At 43.1% G+C, this 13,101-nt stretch overlaps 1 protein-coding gene across 2 annotated transcripts in view; it reads right to left on the reverse strand.

Moving 5' to 3' along the window:
- prkcaa (protein kinase C, alpha, a) overlaps window positions 1–13,101 on the reverse strand; it is an 85,976-nt gene that overhangs the window by 27,622 nt on the left and 45,253 nt on the right. For both annotated transcript variants that reach the window (XM_037473168.2, XM_037473167.2), the window contains exons 4-5: window positions 6,972–7,083; window positions 5,656–5,784 (exon numbers count right to left, since the gene is read on the reverse strand). In XM_037473168.2, coding sequence (XP_037329065.1) covers window positions 5,656–5,784; window positions 6,972–7,083 — 241 coding nt within the window. The remainder of the gene's footprint in view (window positions 1–5,655; window positions 5,785–6,971; window positions 7,084–13,101) is intronic.

Consider the following 13,101-nt stretch of genomic DNA (forward strand, 5'->3'; position numbering starts at 1 on the left):
CTTCAAACGATTTCTTCTTCAGCTTTTAACCCGGTGTAAAAGGTCATGATTTGAATATTTCCTACATGCTGTATGCAAAGCCGGGCGCACCCAAATCACAAAGCCCCAAAAAGCCTACAAACAGACCGACAAAGTGAGTGGTGAGAGGTCTACTACTTCCAGTCATGACCAAAGGGGGGCATCCTAGACCCTCTGATTCAGCACGGCTGGCACATAGCTTCTCCTTCCATATAACTGTGTGGCATTATAAACCAACCCAGATGTGGGTGCAGTTCTAATCCATTTCAGATGTACTGCAGAGACATACAGTAACCACAAAGTTATCTGTGCCGCTGAAAATGTCTGGTAAAAAAGGTCAAATTATCTTTGGTCAATGAAAAAACTAATTTGTAGTTTTAGTAATGGAAAATGGATGATTCCTCTAATCTGTGTGCAAATGAGTTCAGAAACACGCGTATGCAAAAACACACGCGGACAAACTCTAGGACAAAGGAATCCAGGCTGATCGAGATATAGAGGTCCTCTATAATTCTGCAAACTGTATAAAGTTGTACACCTTTTTGTTGTGGAAAAGGAGCTGCCTCGTCTCTCGTGCACGTTGCACACATCTGGGCTGTGGAGATTTCATTGTTGATTTCCACAGGTCGACCATTGCACAGGAAGCAAGGAGGCATTTCTTTGATGACAGTGTGCGGCATGCTGAGAAGAGGGGTCCCCTGGTGCGGCAGAGGCGACAGACCAGGAATACCAATGACATGACTTCGGGGTGTCTGGCAGCGAAAATCCCACAGCGACAGGAACGCCGAAAGAAGGAGAGCCTGAACACTATGATGGAGGCAAAAAGTCATACCAAGAACCGCAACCAAACACCTTGTCTTCAGCTCACACCACATGATCCTATCTAAAAAAAAATAGGAGGTGAGCCGTATTTGTTCTTCACCTCCCTGTGTAAACGCCGCCTGAAAAACTCCTTTGACAGCCCACTCCTGGAAAAAGGCTTTTCTGAACAGCAGGCCCCTTTCAATGCAGTATTACATCAGCATGAAGCGAGTGGAGGGACAAGCATACCTCAAGAAGGCATACCCTCAGCAAAAAGGGATGCATTCCTTTAACTTGGAAACATACTGTCTGCTGAAAGTGAGCTGTGATGGAGTTTACAGATTAAAATATCACATTACAATATAAAAAAAAGACACATTTTGTTGCATTATTGTTGCTGTTATCTAGACCGGAAGCTCTCTACAGAAGATTAGGACGTGACACACTTTTGAAAGAGGCTGGTGTCCGTACCGACACAAGTGCTGTCTTAACTCTGATTCATGGGGAAAATGATTTTAACTAGATTCTCTCTTGGCGAGAACCTCTTAGCTTTTCCACGCGATGACTCAGAAGCGAGAAAGCACAGGAAATGAGTGAGAAAAGGCTGGAGAGAGGAAGCGGTGGCAATAAACCAACAGCATCCAGAGCATCGGGCAGCAATTATCGATTGGCAACCCTTAGGCTACGACTAAACTCCAGACTGAACCTTGAGCTTTCCTTGGATTCAGGGAGCCGAAAGCAAAAAAGACGCAATCTCATTTGGTGTTTGAATGATGATGATGATGATGATGATGATGAGAAATGTACTGGTAACACGCTCAGATCTGCAAGCAGCAAATAAAGACATTGGTTGTACAATAATTTGAAGAAGTACAGAATTAAACAAAGTTGGCAAACCTTCTGTAATTTACCAGCTCTGAATAGAATATTTGGCTCAACTGGAAGGAGGGAGAGGATGGAGGATCGAGCCACGGTTAACAGCTGATACTCTGCCCACAGTGAGCACCCTAAAATAGCCTTAAAGTGAGTTGATTGCCAGAGATACAAGGGTTGAAGGCGGGGACAAACATTTATAACTACTGTACAGGGTTGCAACACAAGATACTGTGCACAGGACGTGTTGTAACACCTAATTAAGCTTCTTTGTGGGAGAAAGTAACTGTTCAGTTGATCTGCAGTTCCCGGAAAGCTGTTTAAAAACCCAAAGAGCAAACATAGTAAATGTACTCTTTCAAAGATGTATTCCAGAGAGTCTAAAGCACCAGGAGTTACCGTTAAAGTAAAAGTTAGTGATCTGGTGCTCCATGCAAGATCTCACCTCGTGGAGCATCAATGATCATGAGGAAGGGTGGATTTATAGCAGCCCTTTACTGTAAATGCCACTACTCCTCCAGAAGGTTCAAAAGTAAAATGTAGCTTCCCTGATCCACCTACATCTCCTATCTACTCTGTGCACCAATCTGACCTGCTCACACCTACACTGCACCTACATAGAAACACACACAAAAACCTTCGGCTATTGAGAGGGGAGAGAAAGAAGACGGAGAAGGCTGAAGCTGAGGTGAGACGAGGAGCAGAAGGCTTGTTAAATTAGGCTTTTCTCCCGAACTGGGTGAGTCAACGAGGGAACACAACCATAATGTAATTATTACTAACGTCTCTCCCACAAGACAAACACACACGCACGCACACACACACACACGTTATTTCCCTCAATGCGAGGAAATAATAAGACACCAAATGTCTCATTTACAATCAAAATGTAAGAAATAAATGATTAAGACCTATTTATAGTCCCCACTGCTACAATTTGCTCCTGAATGCTCTGCGTGATCATGTCTCCGTCTGCCCTCTCAATGGTTCAACCGTGTGCAGCACTTTTTAACAAATTGGACTTGTTTTTTTTTGCAAACCCTTTATTCACAAAAATATGTTTCTGTGTGACTCATTATTTCGTGGAGCCACCTCAGTGTTGTTGCCAGAGAGCCGGTTGGTCTGAGAGCAGTTCATGTGTGGGTCCATGTATGGGTACAAAGGACAGCTGCTTCCCGTGGCCCGACAAGTCCCTCCCTGTTCCACGATTGGCTCTGGACATCGGTGAATTGACAACCGACAGGTGTCAATGAGTTTGATCATTTTGCAGCTTCCCACGTTTACTTAAGAACCACGTTGCATCACCTATAACAAGGGTTTCAAAACGGCCCAGATTTCCTGTTATATCATAAATTAGCTCGGATTAATTGGCAATTACTTTAAAATAAAATTCATATTAAAAAGGCTACAACAATGACTGAATCAATGTTTCATTCAGAGTGAGATCATTCTTAACAGAGTTACTGATTTGGATGAAAAATGTTATATGTGCGTGCTTCTGTAAAATTGTCAGGAAATTCAAGACATTGGGTTTGTCAGTACTTACAGCATTATTAGCCAATAACAGTACAGAATAATTCAAAGAAGGAAACCACTTTCAAGACCAGATGTTAGGTATTGGCACTTTGCTCCTAAACTTTTTTTTGCCATTTGTTTTTCAGTGGGCTCGGACGGCTCTACAGAGGAGTGAGTACTAGAGATTTACTTGTGTCCATCAGAAAATATCAGTGATGAGGAAACTTAAACAAAATACTTGATAAACAGACTGCAACCTCCACGTCTGTAAAGTGATGTGTGCCTTAAACTGAAATTCCTTTAACAGCCAGCAGGGGGTGAACGCTCTGGTTTTAGAAATTAGATCATATTGAAATTGTTTGCAGTCTGAGGTTCAGCTAAAAATGAAAGCAATATTGGACTAAACTGTTTACAGCCTGTGACTGTGAGAAGAGGGTCAGTGCTAATATGGTCATGTTATCCAGATCCAAGTGGAAAGAGGTGAGTTGACAGCAGAATATAGTTTCTCTTTCTCACCGGTATGTATTTTGCGTGCTTCAGAATAAACTTGGACCTGTGTTTTATTAAGAAAATGTTTTTGTTCTACTCTGATTTAAATCAAGCGGATAACTGGCCTGAGAGAGTAATTCATGTTGCAAGGTACAACCAGATGGAGCAGGGAAATACATGGTCTCAGCCTAACTTCTTCAATAAATATTTGTGCATTATTTCACCTACTCAATATGTCTTCACTTTAACTGTGTTTTAACTATTATCACTGTTTAGGTATTTCAACGCGGCCATAAAATGCATTTTGGAGGCTACATAACTCTCAACCCCTGTTAGACCTATTTTTAATTTTCTAATGTTTTTGTTGTGTTGCTCATGCACCACTGCCCGGCCCACATCTTCACTATGGTCCTTCTGGTGATAATTCGATAAGTAAATAAGTCAGCGGAGTCCAGAACAAGGGTCCGGCGATCCTCTGACCTCCGTTTGCCAGCTAATTGAACGAATTGAAGCTCCTTGCCGTCAGTCATTGTTTCTGCAGAAGAGCTGATGCACCGCTGCAGCCTGGGGATTTACTGTACAGCATGCCTAGAAAACAAGTGCGCCCTCGTACAAAAACACACTGATGAACCACACAGTTTGCGTAAATAATTCAAAACCACGATATGTAATTTGTGCATATTACAGCTATTACTACTTTTATTTTGTTATTATCAAGTATTTGCTGCTGCTGTTTCATGTGAAAACTGCACAAACTTTGAGCACTATTGCTTCAAAATAGTATAAACTAGTGAAGTCACTATTCATAACAGGGTTGCACCAGCAATGCAGCACCCTGCTGTAGTAGCATTGGAGCACCACACAGTTCCTGGAAGCCCTCCTTGCGTGTTTAAAAGAGACAACTCGGCCCTCACAGCAGCATCCCACAGACGCTGTTCATATTTTGTGCCACTTTTGGCCAGGACTCATAATGTCACAGCAGATGCATTTGACAGATTATGCATGACATTATCTCAATCTCTCTTAACCACAGCTGCATGGTCTGCCGTCATTTGCTCTCAGAGGATTATTCAACACCCTCTGCAGAGCCAACTGTTCTGAATTGTCAAATCATTTGTGAATCATAAATTGAAGTACTTAAATCGACATGTTTTTAAATGCTTTGAAATAGGATAATGGGTAAAAAATAATGAGAGAAAAGGATGGGAGGAGCAGAGAGTTGTACATGAAACGTACAGATTGCACAGGATCTCTTTTTGGTTTAAAATTAAAATTTTAAATGACATCACCATTGATTACAACGCATAAAGTAAACGCCATGAAGAGTAACTCATTGTATCCTTTTCTCGGCTCAATAGGCAAAGACAGGTGTGTCTTTGAAACTGAATGCATTGGCAATTAAAGAGGCTGGCGCGGATCATGCGGAAAAAGCCTTCTGATGAATAATGGTGAAGACCGATGATTGTAGAGCACGACCCCGCTCACAAGCGCGAGCGCTCAGATCGTGTCTTTGTGTGATCCTGATGAGACTTAAAATGAACGTTATCAATGGGCTTCTGCCGAGACAATTGAGTTACATCAGAAACTCGACCCAACGCGGAGCAAGTTGTGGTCGTTTAACGAGGGCAAAAAGACGAGGCCCAGCAGACCAAAACGCCGCGGCGAGACCACATATTTGGATTGGGGGGGGGGGGGGGGGGGGGGGGGGGGTCGTAGGTGTGAATGGTGTTTTTTTTTGTTTTTTTCTCTCAGAGGATAATGTTTAGCAGGGGACACCCTATTGACCTGAGCACTAAAAGGGAAAAGCCTTTGCAGCATGCTGAGAGCTGGCCACTGGAGTTGAGCTCACTTTTGACGACGGGATCAGATGTAACACACGTAAATAGAATGACATTGTTTTCAAGCCCCATTCGGGTTCAACGTGAGCGCTGCCAGAGGGCGGCGGTTACCGAGGCCTACCTGTGACCAGCAGCTTGTCCACGGCGACCTCACATTTGAGGAAAAGACGCCCCCTCCGTTCGGTGTAATCCGTTCCACACAGGCTGGGAACGTTCATGACACACTGATTGTGGACGTTCATGTCGCAGGCTGAATGGACGGAGAGAGGAGATGGGAAACGTTAGCGAGGAGGATTCTCAAACAGATAAACAGCTTGATGTAAACTGTAAAGGCTCGGGGCCTTCTCACAATTGACTGAAATAGGGAGGCTGTTGTAAGGAACATGCCTATGACTTTTTTTAAAATACGGTGTTCATGCATCCAACGTATCTCTTTCAGTTATGATGTCGATTCAGAATGTTAAAAATATCTGTGTTCACTAAAACATCATATGATGAACGTAGTGCGTGCAGCCTCGTATGGCTTAATGTTCAAAGGCAGTAAGCTGCTTTAAAAGGTCTGTCTTTGTCTACTGTATATCGGGAAACATTTCAATTTTCATCCCATGTATCATAAATATTGGGCACAATATCAAAGCAGGGTTTTTTTTTTTTTTTTCGAAAGCTGTGTGAAGGAGGAGATAACAAGGTTATGACCCAGATTCAGCCCTGTCAGCCAGCTAAAGCACCGCGCCGTGGATTGGGGAACATTAACGGTTACGTCATCGAGCCACCAAGTTAGCAGGTAAATGATTGATTAAAGCCTCGCTGCGCTGTTGCCTTGTTCTTAATGACAACTGTTGTGTGTGTGTGTGTGTGTGTGTGTGTGATTCTGTGAGGCACACCGCTCACCAGCGCTTGAGAATAACACCGTGCCATCTTTTAGTGGTGTGATTGATCTGCCAAAATAATTCACCGCTCCTCGTCTCTATTTATGTCCACCCTGGAGCAATAATTAGGCATATCTGGTGGTCTGTAGCAGGTGGAGGATAATGTATTTAGGGACACATTAAGGCATTCAGACTAATCCATGAACACAAGATTAAAGTAAAGACGAGGGAGGAAGTGGTATTAATAAAGACGGCCATTTCTGGGTGCGGGGAGCATAGCGGCCCACTGAAAACAGACGAGGCGTAATCTTAATGAGCAGAAGTCAAGGAGGAGGGGAAACACACACGTGGTATTCAGTGAGATCCAGCAATTCCATGAGGCTGATGAAACTCCTTTGAAACAGAACATACGTTGTGCCGAGCCACCTCTCAGGCAAACACGACATGAAGTAGTATCGCTTCGCCTATTTTGCGTAACAAGTGGTGGAGGCTCCAAAAGTTAACGCTTAGGAAGAAGGACAATAGATCCTCCACTGCTCCGTTTGCAGATACTAAATGAAGTACTCACAGTCACACTTCATGCCCTGGTGGATGAGGCCATAAAGGAGAGAGCCACAGTGGTCACAGAACGTGGGGCTCCCATAAGTGTGGATCTTGAACTTGTGCTTCGTTCTGGGATCCTGAAAAGATCAAAAGACAAACTATTCAAAAAAACGTGAAATTATGAAATGACCATCATTTATTAATCAATTGACTTCATAATTTCACATGGCACTGAAGGAAAATTGAAGAGGAAATAAACCTCTTGCAGCACTGCACCTCATTGGGTGTCACAGAAATAAAAGTCAGTCAGCAGACAAATCTTCGCTTTAATACTAACTGCAATCACTGCTTCTTCTTTAACTTTTCTTATAAAAGTCAAATCGTGAGCCAATCAATCTAGTAACTGCCTTTTATTGACAAGTTGTTTTGTCTTTCCATCTTCACTGACTCACACCAGTGAGTGAGCGTTGAGGTTTATCTTGCATGAAACACAAGAGCACCAAAAGTAGATATTGAATTATTACATGATTGTATTGACTCAACCCAGTGTTGTGGAAAAGACTTTAGCTTCTTGATTTGATTTCAGTGCTTGAAACTGTTATGAAAGAACTTGTGTATTAAGCAAATAATAGCGGCGCTGCCTATTCAATAGATTGATGTGCTTTTGAATTCAAGAATGGTTTGTGGACATAGGTATAAATAGTCACAACTATCAAAGCTCTTCATTCATCATTGGCCTCCTATTATCGCAGGCCATTGCTCCAGGCTCCCCATTAAATACAATATTAATCAGTGTGAATAGCATTAGGGCTTAATTCAACGTGGACTACTTGTGTGCGTGTGTGTGTGTGTGTGTGTGTGTGTGTGTGTGTGTGTGTGCCACTGGGTAGTAAAGGAACTGTTAGAGGCTGAATCGTGTCTTTGTCCTGATAAGAAGTCTTCTGCTACTCCTGTTTTCCATCATGTGGGGCAGAATGTAAGATCCATTTTGCCAACCTCGAGAGCAAGTCTATGTTAATTAACGTGTCAGAAGGTCATTCATTAAGCAACAACACACATTCAACACGGCAGTAATCACACAAATAGGAGAACGTAGCGCGGTGGAGTTATTGGTCAACTTTGCCTATTTTACTAAACTTGAGGACACTTGTTCTTCTAAGGATAATGACAATTATTCAGGTGTAATATACATTGCAATTTGAGAGGGTTACAATATCCCCAAAAAATGCATAGACCATAAACCACTATTTAACAATAGTATGCTAACTGAATGGCTTTCTACCATAATTATAACTATGGTGGAGTTGCAGGTAGCAACCAATGAATGTGCAAGACGTAATGAGTAAATATCAAATTGTCAGCTACCCCACATATGTATAGGTATGTCTCATCTTTTACAGTACAGCATCCTATCACAGCATTACCTAAATAATCACAACTGCTATAGTGACACTGTATTGTTTACTGGGCTTCAGTCTATTACAGCCCCAAAGAGAACAGTCCATCTCTGGTGGTTTGTCTGCATTTTGTTATTTCCCAGGAATTTGCATGGAAAGCTTCATTCCTTCAAATGATCTCAGAGCCCATTGTTTTATCAGTTGCTCATCATCACCGGCCACCAGGCAAGCATCCACTCACAATTTGGATAGCACGGATACTCAAATAATGGGGAAGTCATATTTTTATGAAGTCAAAACAGGCAGAGAGTTGAAACAGTATTCACCTCAGCTGACATGCACCGGTAGCCTGGTTTTTACTGCTCTAGCACTTCTAAATAGTATATAAAACATCTATTTGCCCCCTTGTATGTCTATAGGGAACATTTATAATTCAGTAGCATAGTGTCAGAGTAAACAGATGGCACTAGGAGCAAACTCAGAGTAAATATTTGTGGGTGTTTAGTGAAACGGGAAGATTTTTTATATGATTTATTGAACAAGCAAAAACCCGTTTTCAGTCTGCCGTACACTGAGCAGAAAATGAAAAAAAGTGTGAGTGGAAGGATCTGCAAACATACAGCACCATACATATGTACTCCTAGAGAAAGGACCCGTACGGCAATGTGACTGGTAATGTATTACGGTGTCAGCTAAGTGTTATAAAACACATTAAATACAACACTATGGCAGCGCTTACATTCACATGCACATGCAAGCACACATTCATTCATCTCACTCTCCTCTGAAATCTGGAGGACTGAACAATTTGCCGTCCTGCTCATTTTCGCAGTGTGCTGCCCAGAAAATCTCTCTCTCCTCTTCAAATTTGGAATCCGTAAAAAGTAGATTTGCATTGAAAAAATGATTTCAGGTAGTCGTTCTTTTCTACTTTCGCTGCACCTATTTGTAAGAGTTTCATTCTTCAGACGGAACATTCATTTCCTTCATCTTGATTGAACACGGTGTCAACTCAGTAATGAATGAGAAGAGCTTGACCCGGGAGAAAGGAATCATCAGTAAAGGGAGCAGCACGGCATGCGTGTCGGTGAGAGTCTGGCCTCTGTTCCAGTGCAGCAGAGCTGGCTCCTCGGATCTTGCTTGCAGTCTGCCATTTCACCGCCTGTGAGTTCACATCGCCATAGGACAAAGAGAAACGCTTCCTTTGTCCATCTTTCACGCTGCTTCTTGTGATAGGTACCTCAAGTTGTGATATTAAATGATACCTGAATATGGCATTTGAATGCCGTATATTCAAAGCAAATATGTCAAGGAACGGGAATGCAATCTGCCAGCGGAGCAGGGGTCAGCAAATATGGCCTTGATGGTTAATGTGAACTTCCTCAAGTGACACTCAGGACCCAAGAGTGAGTGACCGTGCATATCGAGCAATATATGCCTTTCAGTGTGTTTCATGTTAAATCACGATCTCAGAGGACGTTTTCTTCCCTTGAGAATGTTATTCTTAAGAATCTCACAACAACATCTCTCTGACTGCCAAGCAAAAGCATTCTGATGTAATGGTGTTCTGCACTTTGAAGCAGATAGTCGGCTCGTCTGAGATATCCGTCATCAGAAGTGACTTTGAACTCCTCCATCGCATGTGACAGTGTGACCACACAGTGTACGCAGTAAAACCTCCCAGCTCGGGGCGGTCTGCAGAAACACGATGCACATCCAAAACCATGATCAGGATTATGGGAACTGATCATATTCGCGGAGAGATATGGGAAAACACACATTCTCTTGTGTTGAGTGCACTTTGTCCAATTAGCAGCCGTGAAGCGCGGGCCAGCAGTCAACCAGTGTGTCAAGGACGCGAGAGAACAAGACAGGTAGACAGACGGACAGACGGACGGACAGACAGCGAGGGAAAGATGGTCTGTGCCAGCAGCACTTACTCATGTCCACCCACACACAGCTGATCCTGAAGGATTATCTTCTTGCAACCACCCCCCCCCCCCCCCTCAAGGCTTTGTTTAGATGAATGAACAATGGCGACTAGGAGCCACATTCAGCGCCAGATGGATAATGTATTTTTATCTAATCAGCTTTCGATGGCTGAAACATGACTTAAATGTTCCCAGATAATGGCAAATACGCTCACAATGAGGCAAGGTGAACAGGCCAGACAGGGTGATGGTGGTAGATCTGCAAAAGGAATCCTTTGAGCTGCTTGATCCGTGTTGGCCTCCTGAATGACAGCATGTCTGTATGGTCTTGAGATTTTTGCCAGGATGCATGTGTGGCGTATCAGGTGTATACGAATTACATTACAAAAGCTGTAAAATCAACGGTTTTACAGGCTCCCCCGGACCACAAAATACTTTGTGGGAGGTGGTGCCAGCCTGGCAGGTGCAAATATGATGACTGATTTCAAAAGGTGCCATTTAAAAGATTCACCGGGGTAAGCTGGGATGTGCGGCAAACGAAAACTCTAAACGAACGTGCCTCACATCAATGAGCACACTGGGTTGTCCATTAACTTCGTCCTTTCTGCTAGCTGTGGGACGGCGGGGGTTTACCCCCGTGGCTTCCATCGCCTATTACAGCCTAACGCGGTGCTAATGGAACATTCAGCAGACAGACCGGGGCGGCTCTGCCATGGCAGAACCGCAGGAAGCAACAATGACGTCAATCACTAGGCTCAACACAAGAAGGCCATAATGGCAAAACAAAGCCAGCGGTTGCAACATGTGGAGGACTGGATGATGCAGCTAGGAAGCTGCCCTTCAGCTACGGGCAATTAGAGAGCTGATGTAATTGCCCAAATGGAACATGCAGAAGACAGGGCACTATCTAGCATTGTGTTGTTCAACGGAGTAGAATACTATCAATAATGATCTGTGTATCCAGCTGCCACAAAGAAACATGGGGAAATCTGATTTGATGCATAGATGTGGACTGTGACCTTGATGAGGATAATATAGAGGAAACGGACACAGACGTTTTCCTTCAGTATGTGGAAGGAGAAGACATTTCCCCAACACTGTTCAGCTAAACTAAGCTTACCTTTTTCTTAAACTGGCAGTTTTCCCCTGAAAAATGTCTCCTCATCCTGCAAGATGTACAGTAGTATACACCCAGTAATCTTAGAGTCAAGCAAGTCAAACTTTTAAATAATTAATTACAAAATAAATATATGAATAACACTCTTAATCAGACTTCTCTTTTATCCTTCAATAATTGCAGAGCAGCTTTTACTTTGTCTAATCCCTGAATGTATTTTAGCCTTCGTTGCATACAAATCCCACAATGATTTGTGTGTGTGTAGCCACAGATCAAAAACGAACACAAGGCAGAAGGCTGATGAAAAGATTGTAGGAAACCAGGAGATAGTGATGAAAACAGAAGCACGGGGGGGGTCAGCGCAGTGATGCCGGCTAATTAGCCAGACTCTGCAGCCCAGTTTAATGAGCTAACAGGAGGCCAACAAGCCCTTGCTAATGACCAGCTTGGCAGCGAGAAGCTGAGCAGGGGCTTCCCAGCAGAAGGGAGGAGAGGGCAGAGGTGGACGATGGCTACGGGCACCCTCCATCCTGCAGTCGCAGTGAGATGAGCAGAGTGACAACGTTGTCCTGTTGAATGCATTAGGGGGGCTCCAAGTTGAGCCGTCGGTTGTTTTGGTCAAAGTTGGGCAGTTAAACAGGAAATTGTTAGACTGCAACCACATTAATGTGCAGATTCTTTTACATAAAGGTCACTTTCAGTACTGCACAAATTAAAGTATTTGCTTTTTTTAAATAGTTTCTAAAAAACTGTCACCATTAATTCATATATTGAGTTAACAAAGTTCACAAGTATATTTTGTAGGGAAGTGGAAGTCCCATAAGGGCTGTGACGCTGATGCAGTGTAACACATAACATAAAAACAACAAACCTGTGCACAATAGGAAAAACATTCTGGTCACCGGAGGGACTTAAACTGCACTTAAATTAAAGCCTGCGCTCTTCTCTTAAAATAACCTATGATCAGAGCAAGTAGAGCTATGGACATGGGGTCATTGCAGGTGAAAACAGTCCAAGTGTTCTCGCTCTGATTGGTCCACTCAACCACTCATCTTACAATGACATACAATTACCCAGAAAGCCAATCGGGAACTAACCTCGGGATGAGTACATTTCAAAGTTATGTATTTAGTGCTGCAGGTGTACAAGCACACAATAAACCAGGTTACTCTGAGAACTCTGGTAACGCAGCAACCTATTTGGTCTGCACTGTAGTGAGCTGGTTACCATGTAACTGTGAGCATGCAGCATGTCAGTAATCAGATTGCATATCTATCACTGCCCTTATTTTGGAAGCCTTTTCTACCTAGGGACTTTGCATGGAATTAATATGAGGCCGTGACACTCTGTGTCATCATATTTTGCCGCTATCCTTTCACAGAAACTGTTTTGTTATGAGAAGTGTTTTTGATTCACTTTCACACCACATGTGTGAAAAGCCAATTAGAAACCTGCAAATACAGTAGCTACACGTACGTGATCAGAGGTTGGCTTCCTCTGGGCAGGAGAAACACCTAATTGCATGAAAGACTGTGGCCTCTTTGACGTCTTTCAACAGATGCTGCTCTCACTTCACTTTGGAAAAACAAGACAAGGGCCACAGTGTACTTAAAAAAAATGACCAAAGTGACGGCTCTATTTTGAGGTTTTATTGTATGGAATGACTCAAGTGTAGCAATCATCAAAGAGGCTGGTCGCTAATACAACCAG

This window comes from Pungitius pungitius, chromosome 9 (genome assembly GCF_949316345.1).
Source record: "Pungitius pungitius chromosome 9, fPunPun2.1, whole genome shotgun sequence".
In the NCBI taxonomy this organism is placed as follows: Eukaryota; Metazoa; Chordata; class Actinopteri; order Perciformes; family Gasterosteidae; genus Pungitius; species Pungitius pungitius.